General features: G+C 42.1%; 1 protein-coding gene across 2 annotated transcripts in view; it reads left to right on the forward strand.

Annotated features, from left to right (window-relative positions):
• Window positions 1-22,596, forward strand: part of SUSD3 (sushi domain containing 3) — an 84,961-nt gene that overhangs the window by 58,422 nt on the left and 3,943 nt on the right. The window contains exons 4-5 of one of the 2 annotated variants that reach the window (XR_006390908.1): window positions 12,983-13,144; window positions 15,901-16,330. Coding sequence is in view for 1 of the 2 variants with exons in the window: in XM_044302031.1 (XP_044157966.1) it covers window positions 12,983-13,144; window positions 15,901-16,108 (370 nt within the window). In the remaining variant the exon portion in view is untranslated. Of the gene's footprint in view, window positions 1-12,982; window positions 13,145-15,900; window positions 16,460-22,596 lie in introns of those variants that run through there. The other variant, XM_044302031.1, reaches the window with a different exon arrangement.

Here is a 22,596-nt window from a genome sequence, read left to right on the forward strand (position 1 = left end):
AACCAGAAAAACAACCAAACTTATCTATTATATCTATAACTCTATCAAACTGGTCTCCAGTATTGTGCATAAATAACAGAATATCATCCGCGTACATTAACAATTTTTCTTCCCCTCCATCATAGTGAAAGCCTTTAATTTCCCTATCGTTTCTTATTATACTTGCCATAGGTTCAATCGCAATGGCGAATAATAGTGGAGAGAGAGGGCATCCCTGCCTAGTGCCCCGATATAGGGCAAGGGGCAGGGACAAGCTCCCATCCACCATCACTCTGGCCCGCGGATCCTGATATATTAACTGTATCCATCTTATAAATCCTTCCCCTATACCGACCCTTTTTAATACTGCCCATAAATATTCCCATTCAATACAGTCAAATGCCTTTTGGGCATCCAGTGATAATACGGCTTTCTCCCCCGCTTCTATTCTGTTAGCTTCGATATTTAAATACAACCTTCTTATATTTGAGTATATCGTTCTGCCCGGTATAAAACCTGTTTGATCTATGTTTATTATACCCTTAATCACCCTTGAAAGTCTATCGGCCAAAACTTTTGCCAAAATTTTAACATCGGTATTTAAAAGAGATATTGGCCTATATGATCCCGGGTCTAGTTGTTCTTTGCCCTTTTTTGGAATTAGTGTTATAATTGCCTCTTTCATAGAGTCTGGTAAGTCCCCAATTTTTTTAGCCTCATCCAATGTTGTTTTTAGTTCTGGTACTAACACCTGGGAGAAGGTTTTATAAATTTCAAAAGGGAGCCCGTCACTTCCTGGTGCCTTTTCAGATTTTACTTGCCCCAGGGCTTTATTTATTTCTACAATTGATATTTCTTTTTCTAGAAATATTTTTTGGGCCTGGGATATCTCCCTAAAAGGGATCTGATCTAGGTACAAGTCTAATTCTTGTTTTGAGTATTGTACCCTAGACTTGTATACCTCCTGGAAATATTTTACAAACACTTCTTTAACTCCTTCTGGTGTGTTAATTGTCTCACCCCTTTTATCTTTAATCGCCCCTATCCAGGCTTTCTCTCTTTGATTTCTTGCTATATTTGCCAAAATTTTACCAACTTTTTCTCCCTCTGTGGCCAGCCGGATCCCTTGAAACCTTAATTCTTTCCTACTTCTCTCCATATAATATGCCTTTAACTTTTCCTGTTCTTCCTCCCATATTTTCTTATTATCATCAGTAGGATCTCTCATACATGTTGTTGCTAATTCCTGAACTTTTTTTTCCAGAGCAATCCCCTTTTCCCTGGAATTTTTTTTTAAGTAATTCACTTTTTTACTAAGCAATCCTCTTAGATATGCTTTGGCCGTATCCCAAACAATTAACTTACTTGCAGAATAATTATTCTCCCTAAAAAAAATTTTTAATTCTTCCATTATACTTTCTTTGTCTGGGATCATTGGTAACCAATGGGAGTTAAACTTAAACGGTAATAAGGCCTTCTTTTTATTCAAATCTAGTTCCATTACTACGGCATTATGATCTGATAGAGCCATGGGGAGATACTTTATTTTGATCCTATCATAGAACATCAAATTTTTATTTCCCAGGGCCATATCTATTCTAGACCAGGTTTGGTGTGTTTTGGAGTAGCAGGAATACCTATTTTCATCCGGGTTCTGGAGACGCCAAACGTCAATCCAATTAAATTCATGGGCTAATTTATAAAAATCTACTTTTTGTGTTCTTCCCCCTCTGCTAGAGGTTCTATCCCTGAGTGGATCCATTACTGCATTATAGTCTCCGATCGCAATCATTATAGATTCCTGTCTATCCAACATGAATCCATACAGTTGATATAAAATCTCTGACGTATACGGTGGAGGAATATAGATATTTGCAATTACCATTTTGACCCCTTCTATATTACAATATAGAAAGAGGTATCTGCCGCAATCATCGGCCTCACACGTCAGACATTCAAATTTTATTGTATTATGGATCAAAATTGAGACCCCTCTTGAATAAGTAGTGTATACAGAATGGTAACTTTCCCCTATCCATCTCTTCTGCAACCATCTTAAAGATTCCTTATCCAAATGTGTTTCTTGTAGGCAAATGATGGCTGGCAGAAACCCCTTCATCCACTCGAGGATAGCATACCTCTTCACTCTCTCCCTTAAACCCCTCGTATTCAGCGAAACAATCCTAACCATCTAGCAGAGGGGGAAGAGAAAAGAAAAAAAAAAAAAAAAAAAGGAAATCGCAGCACGTCTCCCTCTCGCCACCCACACCCCCCCATCCCAGATAGCCCCCCTCCCTGCTGTCCAGCAGTCGGGGCGACTCCATAACTTAGCATACTAGCTCCCTCCCTCTCCACGTCCCCCGGCATCATAGGCCCTCCCCATCCGCCCAATCGCTAGCCTCCTCCGGAGTCTGAAAAAAAACAATCCTACCTTTATATTCCACCCTTAATTTTGCCGGAAATAGTAAACTGTACTTTAAACCTGCTTCCCTTAATCTTTTCTTAACAACAATATACTCTTTCCTGTGGGCGTTAGTATGCGCAGAATAGTCTGGAAATAGCCTTATCTTTACACCCTGTATCTGGTACTTTTCGGAGGTTCTTGCATCGGTTAATATTCTATCTCGATCCTGGCCCAGTAAACATTTAACCAATATCTGTCTAGGAGATTCTCCTGGGACCCTCTTTCTTGTAGGGACCCGATGCGCTCTTTCAATAGCAAACAGTGGAGATAGAGCACCTTCCGTACAATTATCCCTTATCCATCTCTCCATATATTCGGTACAATTATCACCTTCTGCGCGCTCTGGGATCCCTATACATCTTATATTAGATCTCCTTGATCTATCCTCTTGACTTATTAATTTTTGTTCCATCCTAATATTAATTTCCTTTAACAGAACCACCTCTTTCTCCAATTTCTGTACCGAATGTTCCAAAACGGGAACCCTGTCCTCCATCTCATGTAGGCGCTGCCTTATCTTCTCCATCTCAACCCGTATTACACTAACATCCATTTGCACTGCCCCGATCTGGGTCACCATATTCCCCATTAGGTTCTCCATCCTCGAGACAGTGCAAAGTATATCTTTCATCATTTTTGCATCATTTTCTGTGAATGCAGCTAATACTCCCTTCTCCCCCCCTCCCCCCGAAGCCCCACCATCCTGCACCAAATCATGAGACCCAGCTTCTATCGTTCTCTCCCTTTGTGGGGACCCAAATCCAGGCGAATTTGGCGCTAAAAATTTATTTAATCCCTGTTGTTTAGGGCCGGTCTCCAATCCCGTACCTGACCTCCTACTACTGCTACCCCCCGTAGGAACTTTCTTAGGTGGCATTTTAAGGTCTCCTTATCTCCCACCCCTACTCGCCTCCCGTCAACCCACCCACAAAAAATCACTGGAACAACAGGGATAGGAACAAAAAAAAACAGAAAGCAAGCGTCAAAAATTAAAGAAGCTGTCGTTATTTTCCGTAGAACACAGAAGTCGCCTCTAAAAGAAAAAAAAAAAACACAAAACTTTGTTAATACCCACTTATCTACTAGATCTTCAATCATAAAATAAAAAAAAATAAAAGAAAAAGAATAAGAGTTAGTCCAGGATTAATCCAGCGGAGGGTTAAGGGTGAAAATATTAGCAAAGTCAAATATTAATTAAGTTAACCATTCCTAAGGGGGAAAAAAAGTACATAACATTTGACCATAATCCGACGACTGCACCAGCAACTACACCCTCCACCTCCATACAGCCCGGTTCAATCTTGGCAGTCCGGCCAAACTCGCAACATTGATAGCAGAGAGACAGTATTAGTAGCAGACCGCCGAACAAGTAGAAAAAATCCGGGTAGTAGCAAGATAGTATCAAGGGGCGCTCCCAGCATATCCCCCTACCAGACCATCATCTCAGTATCTCAGTATCTCCCAGGTCGGAACCCATAGAACATAGGGCAACGCAAGTGATTATTTTCTTTTTCTTCTTTTTCTTTTCCCCCTTCCTCTCTTTAGTAAAGTTAGTAAAGTTAGTATAACTTTGAACCCAAAGTAGGAAGAGTACTTATAGATGCAGGAATGAGGTTAGTCCCTTTTTAGAAGAACTTCTTTAGAGAATTAGAGCCAGAGTCTCGGGGTCGGAAAAAATGGAGAGAACAAATGAGGGCTTACGCACCAATAAACTGGGAGGTGAGCAATATACTCAGTAATAAGCACGATATATTCGCTCCTAGTTTTCTTTTTTTTTTTTTTTTTTTTTTTTTTTTCTTTCTTCTTTTTCTCACTCGTGCTTCCTTTTTTTTTTTTTTTTTTTACTCTATCCCTCCCAGTATTCCTCCAAGGATAAAAATAAGGTGCTATATACCGGAGGTTATACCCCAAAGTCCACAGTGGTCAAAGTCTCATCGCCCATATATCCTCTACATGAGGTTTGAGACCAACAGCACGTATGGGACTCCTATACAGTCCAGCGTACTCTAAGAAGGGGGGGAACGACAGCCCCACAAGAGCTCTAAACCAATATTGCAAGCACAGGCACACATGTGCAACTCACGACTTTCTCCAACGCAAGTCCACCGCTCCACGGCACCTGCGGCTCATTCCTTGCCTCCTGGGGGTAACAATGGCTCCTCCTGTCACCAGCAAGCCCAGGTATCAATACTCCGGTCTCAGCGTCGGGTAATCTTCCACACCGCCTGCAGATCATGGCATCTCCATCCCCCTCTACGCTTCCACGCCTCTTTCACAGACCGGGTAGCAGACCAGATGGCAGCGTCAAAGCTCAGATATCAGCGGTAGCGCCCCCCTGCCTGCCTCAGCATAACGGCTTAGCAGGCAAGCGGGAACGAGCGGACGGAACAGCCGACATGCCGGAGGAGCGGAGAGGCGGGGCCTAGCGTCTCACGTCAGACGCTCCCATGCTCCCTTGTGTAAAATGTGGGCGAGAGAGAGCTGACTTAATGCATTGCTTCTGGAGATGTCCCAGATTGTTTAGATATTGGACAGAAATAACAGATACTATATATCAAATTTTGAAGGTTCAAATATCAGAGGACCCGATGACGTGTATTTTGGGGGCAACCGAACATCTGGGTTTAAATAGAGATATGAGTATGGTTCTTAGTAAGGTTTTATTTCAAGCTAGACTCCTAATACTCAAGAAATGGGTAGGGGTTGACCCTCCAACAGTTCGGCAGTGGAGGAAAGCAGTAGAGGACATGATTAAAGAAGAACGGGTGATGGAGGGCCATAGTAGAAAAGGAAAAACTACGGATGAAATATGGAAGAGTTGGCTACTTTAGGGCTGGATAGATAGGTCGCTTTTGTTTTGTTTTTTGTTTTTTTTTTCTGTGTATCGCACGTCTCCCCCTCCCCCCTAGGGGAGGTGGGAGGGTGGGAAACTGGGGAATAAAAATACTTGGGTATGTATAGATTAAGAATGGAATATTGTTATTATATATAGTACCTTATACTGTTATTATAAATAGTGGTGAGCTTGGGTGGGGGGGGGGGCTGGGGGGGCGGTAGGGCTAAAAAGTTAATTTGAATGATTATTGTAATGACCCGTTGGACGGTCTGATACTGTATATTTAATGTGTTTTGTATAACAATAAAGAAATATTAAAAAAAAAAAAAAAAAAAAAAAGAAATAAATGGAGTGTTGGTCCTAGGTGTTGGACCCCCACCGATCAGATACTGATGACCTATCCAGATGATAGCTCATCAGTAAAAATATCTTAGAAAACTCTTTTAATAGACCTGAAGGTTTAAAGTTGGTTAGATGTTTTCTGCTACCTTCACACCAGAGGTAGCTATGTTCCGGCAAGATGTTCCAGCAGGCAAGCGGAGGTTAGCCGGACACAAACCGCAGCTTGCAGCGGTTTCTGTCCGCGGGTTCTTCACTTCCCAGCCAGATGCGGATGGAATGTCCACCGGACCCCATTATACTAAATGGGGCTAGCAGACATTCCATGTGCATCCAGCAGTGCCAAAACTGGTGAATTCCTGGAAGGCTGTTCTCTGCTGGAACAGCCTGCCAGAAATCACACCGCTGGTGGAAAACTAGCCCTATCTGATATTCCCAGTGGTTTAGGATAGTGAAGGGATTTATATTGTTATTTACGGAATCTAGAAAAAGTGAGATTGTATTTTCATGTAATTTAATTAGAATAGGTTTAAAATTCCTTGCTGATGGCTGTAGCTCTGTTCTTCTGATACAGAGCTCCAAATCATCTGCTTCCCTAAAGCCATCTGGTTTCCTATGGCTACCTGTAGGGGTCCTCCTTGTAGACTTGTTTATACAGCTCCCTTTAAATTTAGTAGTAGGTGCATAAATCTGCCAGACATCTGATAGGCTGAGGACTTTAAAATCTCAGACACCTTTACAGTATGTAAAAGAGCAGTCACCACTCACCAGTCAATTCTCTATCAGTTACAGTTCAAGGATATGGTTTGATGGAGGCAGCGGTGAGTGCACCGACAATCCTCATTGGGGCATTTACGTGCTGATTTCTAATAGGGTATTGAAAAATGGTTTTATACGGGCTCTTGCACAGGACCGTGATCGGCCCAGAAAACACAGTCCGTTTTGTCTGCCGTATCTTTTGAGCCGACCACAGCTCCCCTGAGCTGAACTGACGGTATCATAGTGTTTTATGATGTAGTCAGTTCATATTTGATCAGGGATCTCTTGTACAGAACTCATTATCACTCAGATACAGAACTGACGGTACCATTATACACTAATATACAGTCAGTTCAGGGAAGCTGCGGTTGTCTCGGGAGATCTGGCAGACACACGGACCGTGTTTCCCAGTCAATCACGGTCATGTGCATGAGCCCTTAACGAGACAACCCCATTAGCATTTATTCTTTAGAGGTCAAGAGATGCACAGCTTCCTTGGTGGTTTCATTTTCGACCTTAAATTATTTTATTCTATAAAGTGCAGTGCGGAGAGGAATGTAGGCCTCATCTTTTACCTTTCAAAGATTGGATCTTCTCTGCAAAATTCTCATTGTCATCTACATCAATAGATTATTTACTCTGAAACATTTTAACTCAAAAGGTTTTTTTCAGCAGGTATTTAAAATAAAAATAAAACATTAAAGCCTAATTCACTAATCAATGTTTTATCAGGGTTTTCCATCAGTGATTGTGAGCCAAAACCAGGAGTGGAGCTACACAGAGATAAGGTATAAAGGAAAGATCTGCATCTGTTCTGTATATAGAGACACACCTGGTTTTGGCTCAAAATCACTGATGGAAATCACTGACCGAACACTGACATGTGAATGAGGCATAAAAAAGAAGCTTTACTCACCTGTACCGTTCCCTTGCTGCTGTTGTTCTGATGCTCCTTCAATCCCCACTGGTCTACACTGTCTGTCCCAGTTCCATACATGAATAATACCAAGAAGGACCTTCTTAGCAAATTACTGGGTGAAGCAAGTCACCACTAAGGCCTGCAAATTGCTGAGCAGGCCTTTCCTGGCTTTTTCAGAGTTTTGATCTGGGGCAGGAAGTGGAGAGCAATAGGGTTTGGAGCAGCATCGGAACCGGATTGGTGGAGGTGAGTAATGCTTCTTTTTTGTTTTTAACATTGTCTAGACCATGTTTTAAAATAATGTAATTCTCCATGGTTAACCCCTTTAAATATAATTCCCTTTTCTCCATTAGAGAGGCTGTTACTTTATAAATAAAAAGCTGACTAGTTTGATTTTAATGTCACGCACGTACTGTCATCTACCCAAGGGTATGCACCAGGGCTCTGGTCGCCTTGGCAAGTTGTCTGACTGCATCACTGTCAGTAAACAAAACACTCGACATCTTTCCATGCCTTGAGCCTTGACGTGATGAAAAATAGCTCAGAACCGTGTGAAGTACAACTAAACTCACAGAAGGTAGCAGATTAAACTAATTACATGGTAAAAATAAACTCAGAGTCAAGGACTTTGTCACCAAAATGCCACTCACTGCTGAGTAATAACACCTGATGGAGATCACATTGAAATTTATGTTTGGAAACAAATATTGTTAATAAATTGGAGACCCAACGGCTTCTGACTGAAGCAGAAATAAGCCGTCTATTATGGTCTATGGCAAATTTAAGAGCCAGAAAATCCTGGGGGAAGGTGGGATTATGGGAAAGGGAAAGTAGATTAATGTGAGGAATGTTATTTTTTATTAGAATTTTTTTACATTTTCCATGTCACTATCTATATTTAAAAAAAATCCTTAAATTCAGCAGTTTTGCATTGGCTACTAACATGCTTACCAACAGTCCTGATCTAGGTGTGGCAGCCCAACTGGGTATTGCATGGGTGGTACAGCCTATTTTTGCTCATAATTTAACTTTTTACATTCTGGTAAGTATGCAACTAAGGCCTCATGCACACGGCTGTGTGCACCCCGCATCACGGATGCGGACCCATTCACTTAAATGGGTCCGCAATTCCGTAGATGCGGAACGGGGTCACGGAACGGAACACTGGAAGCACCACGGAGTGCTTCCGTGGTGTTTCTTTCCGTTGTTCCGCACCACAAATAAATATGACATGTCATATTTTTTTGCGGTGCGGACAGACCACGGACCCATTCAAGTTGAATGGGTCCGGCCCGCTGCACGAATGTTGCCCGTGCATTGGGGGACACAATTGCGGTCCCCAATGCATGGAATTGCCGCACAACGTCCATGTGCATGCGGCCTAAGCATTATAAAATTCACCACCACTTACAGTACAGACCAAAAGTTTGGACACACCTTCTCATTCAAAGAGTTTTCTTTATTTTCATGACTATGAAAATTGTAGATTCACACTGAAGGCATCAAAACTATGAATTAACAAATGTGGAATTATATACATAACACAAAAGTGTGAAACAACTGAAAATATGTCATATTCTAGGTTCTTCAAAGTAGCCACCTTTTGCTTTGATTACTGCTTTGCACACTCTTGGCATTCTCTTGATGAGCTTCAAGAGGTAGTCACCTGAAATGGTCTTCCAACAGTCTTGAAGGAGTTCCCAGAGATGCTTAGCACTTGTTGGCCCTTTTGCCTTCACTCTGCGGTCCAGCTCACCCCAAACCATCTCGATTGGGTTCAGGTCCGGTGACTGTGGAGGCCAGGTCATCTGGCGCAACACCCCATCACTCTCCTTCATGGTCAAATAGCCCTTACACAGCCTGGAGGTGTGTTTGGGGTCATTGTCCTGTTGAAAAATAAATGATGGTCCAACTAAACGCAAACCGGATGAAATAGCATGCCGCTGCAAGATGCTGTGGTAGCCATGCTGGTTCAGTATGCCTTCAATTTTGAATAAATCCCCACCAGTGTCACCAGCAAAGCACCCCCACACCATCACACCTCCTCCTCCATACTTCACGGTGGGAACCAGGCATGTAGAGTCCATCCGTTCACCTTTTCTGCATCGCACAAAGACACGGTGGTTGGAACCAAAGATCTCAAATTTGGACTCATCAGACCAAAGCACAGATTTCCACTGGTCTAATGTCCATTCCTTGTGTTCTTTAGCCCAAGCAAGTCTCTTCTGCTTGTTGCCTGTCCTTAGCAGTGGTTTCCTAGCAGATATTCTACCATGAAGGCCTGATTCACACAGTCTCCTCTTAACAGTTGTTCTAGAGATGTGTCTGCTGCTAGAACTCTGTGTGGCATTGACCTGGTCTCTAATCCGAGCTGCTGTTAACCTGCGATTTCTGAGGCTGGTGACTCGGATGAACTTATCCTCCGCAGCAGAGGTGACTCTTGGTCTTCCTTTCCTGGGGCGGTCCGCATGTGAGCCAGTTTCTTTGTAGCGCTTGATGGTTTTTGTGACTGCACTTGGGAACACTTTCAAAGTTTTCCCAATTTTTCGGACTGAATGACCTTCATTTCTTAAAGTAATGATGGCCAGTAGTTTTTCTTTACTTAGCTGCTTTTTTTTGCCATAATACAAATTCTAACAGTCTATTCAGTAGGACTATCAGCTGTGTATCCACCTGACTTCTCCACAATGCAACTGATAGTCCCAACCCCATTTATAAGGCAAGAAATCCCACTTATTAAACCTGACAGGGCACACCTGTGAAGTGAAAACCAGCTCATCAAGAGAATGCCAACAGTGTGCAAAGCAGTAATCAAAGCAAAATGTGGCTACTTTGAAGAACCTAGAATATGACATATTTTCAGTTGTTTCACACTTGTTTGTTATGTATATAATTCCATATGTGTTAATTCATAGTTTTGATGCCTTCAGTGTGAATCTACAATTTTCATAGTCATGAAAATAAAGAAAACTCTTTGAATGAGAAGGTGTGTCCAAACTTTTGGTCTGTACTGTATGTAGAGATCACTTTTCAGCAGTCATCTCATTATTATCACAGGCAGGATTACAATGAAAGGTAATACCTATATACAGAATATATGGTGTCTGTGTCACACGTGGCTGCTGTAAAGAATTTCTCTAAATGCTGTTAACAGCAGCTCAGGCAAGATGCCTACCCCCATAATCTTGCATAGAAATTAGAAGAAAAAAAAAAATCTACAATTAAAAAAAAAAAATGATTAGAAAAAAAAATGTTTGTCGATATCTGATTTTAGTTGGTAAAAAACATGTAGGTGACACATTCCCTTTGGGTTTTCCTTTGTGAGAGGAAGCTACCCCAGCAATCAGTTAATTGCAATGCATCTGGCTCCTATAACCCCTAGCGGTTAGCTAATATGTCTGGGGGGAGTTGGCATAAATGTGTGATAGATGTTGTTGCCACCTCCCCTCTCTTTTCCTGAACAGCCCCCCAGCTAAGTGCACCAAAGCCACTCTGTGCACCTTTGTCCCTCCTGATTCCTCTACCAGCCCCTCCTCCTCCTTCTGCATAGTCACCTTACTTGGCCCTGTTAATCAAGAAGAGGAAGGGTCTGTCGGAGGAAGCAGGAGGAGCAAGGTTGCACAGAGTGGCTTTGGTCCTCCCTCGGTGCACTTAAAGGGGTTGTGCCATTAATATAAACGTACCCTGCCCAACATATATTGCTGTTAAATCGCTTTCCCCAAATACCACCATTTATCAAAACTACCTTATTCTAAAATTATTACCCTACCATTGTGCCCTGTGGCAAATCTGTGTCACATGTCTTGTTGATGTCAGGAAACATCTTACTGCCCTAAGGTATAATGGTACAGCAGACACATGACAAACCAGGAAGTAGGATTCAAGCATGGGGGATAAGAGAAAACTGCTGAAGAGGTAAATAAGGAGGAAGGAGCTACAGTCATTGATGAAAATGCACTTCAGGCCTCTTGCACACGACCGTATGGCTTTTTCAGTGTTTTGTGGTCTGTTTTAAACGGATCCGTTTTTTGTTTCAGTAGTGTTTCCGTTCCGTTTCCGTTCCATTTTGCCATTCCGTTTTGCCATTTGGTTTCCGTTTTTTGCGCATCGCAAACGGAAGCATGGCATATATAGTATACAGTAATTACATAGAAAAATTGGGCTGGGCATACAATTTTCAATAGATGGTTCCGCCAAAAGCGGAACGGATACGGAAGACATACGGATGCATTCCGTATCCGTTCCGTTTTTTTTATAGCCCATTGACTTGACTGGAGCCACGGAATGTGATTTGCGGGCAATAATAGGACCTGTTCTATCTTTGAACGGAACGGAAATACGCAAACTAAATGCATAAATTATTGAAATTAATGGTTGTGTATACGGACCTTATATGGAACGCAAAAAAACGGAACGTAAACAGAAAAAAAAACGTTTGTGTGCAAGAGGCCTTAGAGTAAAAAGTAGTTTATGGCACAACCCCTTTAACTGTTCATTTGCATAAAGATTTAAAGCATCGTTTCTCCAGAATAAAGCTAAGCTTTGTAAAAGGTACCATTACACTTAGCTGAGCTAGCCCCACAAGGAAAGCAGTTGGCGACATCTATCAATGTCTGTGCGACATCTATCAATGTCTGTACGTCATGTAGCGTAAAAAAAAGGCGTAAATTGTGCTACGATATGGTGTGCACCATAATTTGCAACTTTTTGATCTTCTCTCTCTTCACTGGATCCAGATCTAGGGTTGGGCAGCATAGGGGGTGAGTGCTTAATTGTCACTGTCCACTGGGACCTCCGTGATCACCAAAAGAGGTGTCCTGTATGAATAGAGCAGCAGTGGAGCATTCATCTCTATGGGCCCACTAGAAATAGCTGGGGGTTATCTCTGGCAGTCCTTCAGAGAATAAGACCTAGTTCACACTTTGGTTATTCGGTCAGTGATTTCCATCTGTTTTTGTGAGCCCAAACCAGGTGCGGGTCAAAAACACAGAACAGGAGCACATTTTTCTCAGACAATAATGGGAAATGTTCTATTTTTTTTTTTTGCGGGACGGACATACAAAAATGGAATGCACACGGAGTAACTTCCATTTTTTTTTTGGGACCCATTTAAACGGTCCGCGAAAAAAATGGAAGGGACACGGAAAGAAAATACGTTCATGAGCTCTTAATAGAATGGCAGTGCGCATGCTCAACCACTGCTCCACTCATACGGGGGGGGGGGACACAGGACCGGTGGGAGTCTTGTGAATAGGGGATCATTTAAAATCTTGGCATGACCCCTTTAAGAATGAAATAGAGTCATCTCAAAGTGAAAAATAAAAAGTTTTTCCATCAGATTGATCTCTCTTTTATAGAGTATTCTCCCTTCTACTTCGGTATCTGCCGCTCGGCTGTTTTGTTCCAGAAGCGGCATAGCAGGATAAGACGCTTTCCCAAACAATGAATCTGTGAAGCCGAAAGCAGAAAAGGTTGTACGTGATCAAAATGGATTTGTGTTCATAATCTCAACTGTGAATTGAAGACAAACGGAATATAACATTCAGCAAAATATATCAAATTGTGACAGGAGACTGAGATCTCCGCGGTTAGACGTGGCTCTGAAAGACGGAGCATTGAGAGTCTGCATATTGCAATGATTTGTGTCCTGCATTCATCTAATCTCTTGTCATCTCGCACTGTACAGAGACAAGGTCATGTGGCATCAATTAGAGTGCGAGGAACTGGAAAACATGCAAGCCGCCTACTTTGCAATGAAAGGAAGAAATAACAATAACAACAAGCAAGGGAGCCGGCCGAGAATGGACGACTGGATAAATATGGCTTATGAGAACCAGGGATTTTGTAGGCAAGTCTTAAATCTGCGTAATTGTAGTATTTCCTACATCAATTTTTATCACAGGCAGGACCTACATAGGTGTGCGCTAGATGAACCTTCACGTAATAAGTGACTGTTCCCAGTTGTGCCTACAATCCAATTGGGCTTACCCAGTGGTGTAGCGTGGGTTGCCAGCACCCGGGGCAAGCCATGTATTGCGCCCCCACCTGTGGACACACCCCTTTTTTACAGATAATGTAGCAGTCCTATGTAACACAACAGATAATACAGTGATAATTCTCTGAGTACAGATCATGTAGTAGATGGGTGTGAGACCCCAGAATTCAGAACACGAACAATGTGACCTGAAGTCTGGGGCCAGGATGCGGCAGGGTGGGCCATATTCCTCATACACCCCCCCAACCCTACCGTGAAACAGATATGTGTTTGGACAATACAAACATCACTACAAAATATACAGTATAATACAGCACCACATACCTCATCCATCCAGTGACGTCTCCTGTGATGTAGACTTTCCTCAACGTCTTCATTCGGAGATAAGACCGCCATGATAACTTGTTTCAGTTGCGTCTCATCTCTGCAGAGTTTTATTATTATTAGTTATTATTATAATATATATTGGCCCATTATATATCCTAATATTACTGAGGGGGCCATTATATATTATAATAATTCTGGGGGGTCATTATATATAATAATTATACAGCGGGTCATTACATATATGTAATAATAATACAGAGGGGGCCATTATATATCCTAATATTACAGGGGGGCCATTATATATAATAATTATACAGGATACAGGGGGGCCATTATATATAATAATTATACAGGGGGGCCATTATATATTATACAGAGGGGTCATTATATATTATAATTATACAAAAGGGCCATTATTAATGGACCCTCTGTATAATTATAATATATAATAGCCCCCCTGTATAATTATTATATATAATAGCCCTGTGTATAATATATAATAGCCCTGTGTATAATATATAATAGCCCCCCTGTATAATTATTATATATAATAATACCTCTGTATAATATATAATAGCCCTGTGTATAATATATAATAGCCCCCCTGTATAATTATTATATATAATAATACCTCTGCATAATATATAATAGCCCTGTGTATAATATATAATAGCCCCCCTGTATAATTATAATATATAATGGCTCCTCTTTATAATATATAATGGCCCCTCTGTATAAGATATATATTGGCCCCTTTGTATAATATGTAATGGCCCCTCTTTATAATATATATTGGCTCCTCTGTATAATATGTAATGGCCCTCATTTTTCCCCCACCGCCTCTTGTAGTCTTTGCTCGGGCGTCCAGGTGCAGGCGGTCAGGAAAACATCACCCTGCCCTCCTGTGCCGCGTCATCTCGCGAGACCCGCCGCAGGAGGTCACGGTGATGTAATCGCGATCTCCTGCGCTATTCTTCTGCTTTATAGGCTTCAGGCCTGGCCTGAAGCTTATGAGACAGAACGAAGGGGATGGGAGCCATAGGCTTCCATCACCCTCATTATGCTGCCTGACGCCCCCTACAATTTGGCACTCCCTGGCGCCCCCCCACGCTATGCCACTGGGCTTACCTATGTCACACACAGTAGGGTCAATTCCATAAGAAGTCGAGACGCACATAGATATGCAAACTAGGGGTGAGCGCATTGATTCATTAGTTCTGTGAGCCACAGTCCTCAAGTGAGGCACGGTCGCTTGGTGGTCAGTATTGTTGCCTAGAAGAACTGGTATCCTAAGTTTCAATCTGACAGCTATGTGTTTGTTTTAGGGATGAGCAAATCAATGCTAACAAATAAATTAGTCTCATTGGCACAAGCTCTTCACCTTTTGAAGGACTGTCCTCAAGGGTGAAGAAGTGCCCACCTGCCTGTTGATTGACCCCAAAACTCAAATTCTGCCTTGTGAGTACCAATTGCACTTGTAACGCTGCCCGGAAGTGCAAACACGTAGCTGTCAGATTCAAACCCAGGAGCCAAGTTCTTCTAGGCAACAGTACTAACCACCAAGCGACCTTGCCACCCATTTATATACTTGGTGGGGCCTGAAGAGACATTTGAAAAAATGGAAATTATTGTTTTTATTAATCTTTGCTGTCTGGCGATTGAGCTGATCATTCAAGCCATTCCACAGCCTCTAACTAACTTACATGATGACCACTGCCTCCCCATTCTTCTTAATGTGCCCCTGTTAGCAGGATCGACCCTATTAAGCTAGGCATGCTGTTGGTAGGTTTGATCCTGCACTTTAAAATGATACCTGCCTTGTGAAAATCGGTCTTGGCATTCCCGAGATGAAGATTTTTATTCTGTATGCAAATAAGGACGTCAGTGCACCAAGGGGCGGAGCCAGCACTGGAATCGGACGCTAACAAGCTGAAGTGCGCCAAGTTTCTAGGCACCGCCCCTTTAGTGCACTGAACCCCTTATTTTCATAAAGGATAAAAGTATTTTTTCTTGGGAACGCCACAACCGTTTTTTGCAAAACAGGTATCATTTTAATGGGCAGGATCAGTCCTACTAGATGGTTTAAATGGGTTTAACCTGGGGACTGGTGCTCTTCAAATGATATGATGTTTCCCAATATTCTATCGTTCCATGTGAGATAAGTAATACCATTTATTTACAAAGATATCTACCAAATACTATAAAATAGCATTGAATATTGGCCATACCTTTTACATTTTTCAAGCCACAAATACGGGACATAACATGTTTATCCTTTGCAGATGCCATGACGTTTGGAGCAATGATCGCCCAGCGCATTCTTCTAGAGAAGGGCATTGTGGGCATTGTCACAGTAAAGACCACTCGAGCAGACCTCCTGTCCCTGGCTCCAATGCTGCCATACAGACTATTAGTGGAATGCATGTTGTTGAAATCTACGGACATGAAAAAGTTTCTCAAAGGAGACATGAACCCCGTGCCCCTGAGTAACGACATGGATTGAGATGGCTGACATCCTAAGACTGCTATTTGTTATAACTATGTGCCTTAGAAATGAATGAACTATTGACATTCTAAAAAGAAAATATCTCACAAAATTCCTGGAGGACTTGCCTGATTTCACATGATCCAAGATGTAGAGGAACTTGGCCCTCACTTCACAGACATGAGAAGATCCCAACCCTAGGACACTATCCTCAACTGCCATACAAGGTGCATTAAATAGTGATCTGCTACTGTACATAGCTGTAATGATACATGGATACATGTAAGATATGGCCTTTTCAATACAGGAATGTCTTTTCTAGATTTTTACAGTGTTATTAAATTTGTTTAAAGATGGGTCATCAGCATTTAATGGGGAACTAGTCCCAACAAAAAACTGCTGGAAACTAGTGAATGACTTTCTATCGAGCTTTCTCAAGGTTTTGTTGGATACTGTTAATAATATAAAGCAGGGATATCAAACTCGAGGCCCTCCAGCTGTTACAGAACTACAACTCCCAATATACTTTGATAACTGTAGGCTGTCCAGGCATGATAGAAGTTGTAGCTGATATATAGGAACCACCCTCACTTGGTACGCAAAGCAACACATTTGACAGATTTGTCCTTCTTTACCTTTCCTCTTGGCTCATCACATGGTGAGATGTGTAGTGCAAGATAACCAGTTTTAAAAAACATGATTTCATGATATTCTGTCAGGGGATGTCTATACTACTTATGTTTACGTGCAGCCATCAACTGGTTGTGTCATGCATTGCAGCCAATCAGGAGTTTTTCTAAATATTGTATTGAATATATTTAATGAGAAATTGGAGTCCTTACCCAAACTGAAGACACAGTAAAGGTGGTCACATCTGTATAGAGCAGCACAGAACATGTAGTACAGGTAGAGAGTAGTACAATACATGTAATACAGGCAGGTGGCAGTACAGTACATATAGCAGAGTTCGCAAACCCTGAACGGAGCATCCGACACAGATGTGAAAATAGCCGAAGGAGTGTTCACATTATGTTTTTGTCCCACATTTATTGTCTACGTTGGGAAAAAGGATGAAAAATTATAGCACACTGCATATTTTTTTTATACCGCTGTTAAACAGATACTTTTTTTTATTTGCAATGGGATCCTATGATGATGTATGCCATCCACCAGAGGCATACTGCATGCATATACGTTAAATATGGGACAACATTTTGATGTGTTGTATGTGTAGAGAGCAGTACAGTTCATGTAGTATGGTAGAAAACAGTATACATCATGTCTACAGAGCAGTACAGTATTTGTAATAAAGGTAGAGAGCAGTACAGTATTTGTAATAAAGGTAGAGAGCAGTACAGTACAAGTAGTATGGTAGAGAGCAGTATACATTATGTCTACAGAGCAGTACAGTACATGTATTGCAGGAAGAGAACAGAACAGTATGTGTATAAAAAGAGGAGTACAGTACATGTATTGCAGGAAGAGAGAAGTACAGTACATGTAGTATGGTAGAGAGCAGTACACATCATGTCTACACAGCAGTACAGTATTTACAATAGAGATAGAGCGCAGTACTGTACATGCATTGCAGGAAGAGAGCAAAATAGTTCATGTAGTACAGCCAGAGCACAGTACTGTACATGCAGCACAGGTAGAGCGTACTACTGTACATGTATGAGTAGAGAGCAGTACAGTACATGCAAAGAAATGTATAGTACATGTCACACAGACACAGAGCAGTACAGTACATGTAGTACTGTACATATAATACAGGTAAAGCACAGTATAGTACTTGTAACACAGGTGGAGAGCAATACAATATATGTAGCACAGGTGGAGAGCAATACAATATATGTAGCACAGGTATAGAGCAGAACAGTATATGTAGTACAGGTAGACAGCAGTACATTATATGTAGTATGAGTACAGTACATGTAGTACAGGCAGAGAGCTTTATAGTACATGTAGTACAAGTGGAGAGCAGTACAGTACATTAAACACAGGTAGAGAGCTGTACGCTATATGTAGACAGGTAGAAAGCAGAACAGTACATGTAGAGAGAAGAACAATACATGTAGTACAGGTAGAGAGCAGAACAGTACATGTAGTACAGGTAGAGAGCAGAACAGTACATGTAGTACAGGTAGAGAGCAGAACAGTACATGTAGTACAGGTAGAGAGCAGAACAGTACATGTAGTGCAGGTAGAGAGAAGAACAGTACATGTAGTACAGGTAGAGAGCAGAACAGTACATGTAGTGCAGGTAGAGAGAAGAACAGTACATGTAGTACAGGTAGAGAGCAGAACAGTACATGTAGTGCAGGTAGAGAGAAGAACAGTACATGTAGTACAGGTAGAAAGCAGAACAGTACATGTAGCACAGGTAGAGAGCAGAACAGTACATTTAGTACAGGTAGAGAGCAGAACAGTACATGTAGTACAGGTAGAAAGCAGAACAGTACATTTAGTACAGGTAGAGAGCAGAACAGTACATGTAGCACAGGTAGAGAGCAGAACAGTACATGTAGTACAGGTAGAGAGAAGAACAGTACATGCAGTGCAGGTAGAGAGAAGAACAGTACATGTAGCACAGGTAGAGAGAAGAACAGTACATGTAGCACAGGTAGAGAGCAGAACAGTACATGTAGTACAGGTAGAGAGCAGAACTGTACATTTATTACAGGTAGAGAGCAGAACAGTACATGTAGTACAGGTAGAAAGCAGAACAGTACATGTAGTACAGGTAGAAAGCAGAACAGTACATGTAGCACAGGTAGAGAGCAGAACTGTACATTTATTACAGGTAGAGAGCAGAACAGTACATGTAGTACAGGTAGAGAGCAGAACAGTACATGTAGTACAGGTAGAGAGAAGAACAGTACATGTAGTGCAGGTAGAGAGAAGAACAGTACATGTAGTACAGGTAGAAAGCAGAACAGTACATGTAGCACAGGTAGAGAGAAGAACAGTACATGTAGCACAGGTAGAGAGCAGAACAGTACATGTAGTACAGGTAGAGAGCAGAACTGTACATTTATTACAGGTAGAGAGCAGAACAGTACATGTAGTACAGGTAGAAAGCAGAACAGTACATGTAGTACAGGTAGAAAGCAGAACAGTACATGTAGCACAGGTAGAGAGCAGAACTGTACATTTATTACAGGTAGAGAGCAGAACAGTACATGTAGTACAGGTAGAAAGCAGAACAGTACATGTAGCACAGGTAGAGAGCAGAACAGTACATGTAGTACAGGTAGAGAGAAGAACAGTACATGTAGTACAGGTAGATAGTACAGGTACAGAGCTGTACAGTATATGTAGTACAGGTAGATAGTAGAACAGTACATGTAGTACAGGTAGAGAGAAGAACAGTACATGTAGTACAGGTAGATCGCACAGGTACAGAGCTGTACAGTATATGTTGTACAGGTAGATAGTACAGGTACAGAGCTGTACAGTATATGTAGTACAGGTAGATAGTACAGGTAGAGAGCTGTACAGTATATGTAGTACAGGTAGATAGTACAGGTACAGAGCTGTACAGTATATGTAGTACAGGTAGATAGTACAGGTAGAGAGCTGTACAGTATATGTAGTACAGGTAGATAGTACAGGTACAGAGCTGTACAGTATATGTAGTACAGGTAGATAGTACAGGTAGAGAGCTGTACAGTATATGTAGTACAGGTAGATAGTACAGGTACAGAGCTGTACAGTATATGTAGTACAGGTAGATAGTACAGGTAGAGAGCTGTACAGTACATGTAGTACAGGTAGATAGTACAACAGTACATGTAGTACAGGTAGAGAGAAGAACAGTACATGTAGTACAGGTAGATAGTACAGGTACAGAGCTGTACAGTATATGTAGTACAGGTAGATAGTACAGGTACAGAGCTGTACAGTATATGTAGTACAGGTAGATAGTACAGGTAGAGAGCTGTTCAGTATATGTAGTACAGGTAGATAGTAGAACAGTACATGTAGTACAGGTAGAGAGAAGAACAGTACATGTAGAGAGCAGAACAGTACATGTAGTACAGGTAGAGAGAAGAACAGTACATGTAGAGAGCAGAACAGTACATGTAGTACAGGTAGAGAGAAGAACAGTACATGTAGTGCAGGTAGAGAGAAGAACAGTACATGTAGTACAGGTAGATAGTAGAACAGTACATGTAGTAAAGGTAGATAGTAGAACAGTACATGTAGTACAGGTAGATAGTAGAACAGTACATGTAGTACAGGTAGATAGTAGAACAGTACATGTAGTACAGGTAGAGAGAAGAACAGTACATGTAGTACAGGTAGAGAGCAGAACAGTACATGTAGTACAGGTAGAGAGAAGAACAGTACATGTAGGACATGTAGAGAGCAGAACAGTACATGTAGTACAGGTAGATCGCACAGGTACAGAGCTGTACAGTACATGTGGCACTCAAAGCAGGTCTACTAAACACCCAGTCAGTGCAAGCAGTAAAACAGCAGATTGGCTCTACTTGCCCCTGAAGGGATACACAGGTTGGTTGGTCAATGTGTATTCTTCCATCCAGTGATCAGGACTACCTGTGGCACCACAAGCTAAATGTGTTTGTTGGGTGAATTTTATGTGAATTCTCCAGGCAGCCCTTCACTTCATTGTACCAAAAGGGATCACCTAGCACCCTGCCAGACACTGTAGCAACGTTCTGCTTCTCTTGAGCCTAGGGCGAGGAAGACAGCTACCATGTCACTTACTGTAGACTGGTCAAGAACCCTCACTGAGGTGATGAGAACTGCACTAGCCATAGGGCTCTGGTCACACAAAGGATATGGCAGGAGGGGAGGGCGATGCTTGGTGGATGTGCTGGCATCCATTTCTTCAGCCTCACTAGTGCTTCTTTCAAATGCTCTAATTTAACGGGCCCTGTCCTGATAACCCATTACCTTTAAGGAGGACCTTCAGCAGGATCAGCCTTATTAATACTGCCTGATAGGGTAGATCTTGCTGATTAAATTCATACCTCTATGGTCAAAATCCACTGCGGCGTTCCAGAGAAAAAGGAGTTTGATTCTGTATGCAAATTAGGTTTTCAGTGCCCTGAGGGTTGGACCCTAGTCCATTGGTGCACCTCCGCCTCCTCTGCCTCTTCCCCTCCCCTTGATCCCCTTTCTCACACTCTTTCCCATTGACTGACTAGACCAGGCATCATTTTTGTTCTTTTTGCCTGGCCTGATAGTCCCACGCATGCGCCTTAGATTCTACAATCCGCACACGTGTAGTAATTATGTCACCAGTGGGGAAAACCTAAGAAGATGTACTGCACATAGAACCTTCGCCCCATGCGGTTACAGGGCTAGGCAAGAGGACAATGATGGTGCTTGGCCCTGTCAGTCAAGGGGTCGAGACGTCAGAAAAGATGGAAAGCGGTGGGGCTGAGGCCTAGTGCAGCATTTTCAGGTGTCACGCTTTATCTAATGCACTTTTAGTGCCCTCGACAGGTAACATTTGTCATGGTTATACATCGGCGCTGTTTATTTTTTTCAATCAGATTTGCATTTCCTCCAATTACATTATGTGCCAATGTTCTACTCTGAGCTACAATAAATCACAACACTCCCCTGAAGTTTCCAATGTGGTGGAGTGGACACAAAGAAAAGACTGTTGGCAACAGAAGGCACGCGTCTGTTCCCTTAGATATATAAGGCTCTTGCTTAGGCTACTTTCACACTTGCCTTTTTGCTTGATCCGGCAGGGATCAGCAAAAACGCTTCCGTTACTGATAATACAACCAGCTGCATCCGTTATGAACAGATCCGGTTGTATTATCTTTAACATAGCCAAGACGGATCCGTCATTAACTCCATTGAAAGTCAATGGGTGACGGATCTGTTTTCTATTGTGTCTGAAAAAAAACGGATCTGTTCCCATTGACTTGCATTGTGGGTTGCTGCGGTTTGCTCTTCGGTATAGGAACGCAACCAAACAGAACGGAATGCATTTTGGAGCACTACGTCCTGTTCAGTTATTGTCCCCATCCTATGACGGATCTCAATAACGGAAAATGGAAACGCAAGTGTGAAAGTAGCTTTAAAGGATTATACCTACCTCAGACATTGATGACCCATCACTAGGATATTACATCAATGTCAGATAGGAGCGGGTCCCAGCAGTGGAACCACCACTTATCTCCAGAACGGGGCCCCCGGTGAATGGAGGATGTCCGCGCTTGCACGGTGTGCTCTCCTTCACTTTGGGAATTGCGCATACCCCTTATAAGACATAAAACTGTGCCCTCTATTATTTAGTTGCATTTTGTGACCGAGGACAGAAGGGTCTGGTATCTGTCTCCATTCCATGCCTTTTTTTTATTTTTCATGAACCTTGGGCCAATTCACTACCCCCTTGTTTGTTAACAATGACGTTTCCTCTGGAGAAGAGAGTCTGGACAGGTACTGGCCACCAAGTAGCAAATTATGGGATTTCTGTCTGCCAGGAAAGACAGCGGCTGTATGA

The sequence above is a fragment of the Bufo gargarizans genome, chromosome 7 (assembly GCF_014858855.1).
Source record: "Bufo gargarizans isolate SCDJY-AF-19 chromosome 7, ASM1485885v1, whole genome shotgun sequence".
NCBI classification, from domain to species: Eukaryota; Metazoa; Chordata; class Amphibia; order Anura; family Bufonidae; genus Bufo; species Bufo gargarizans.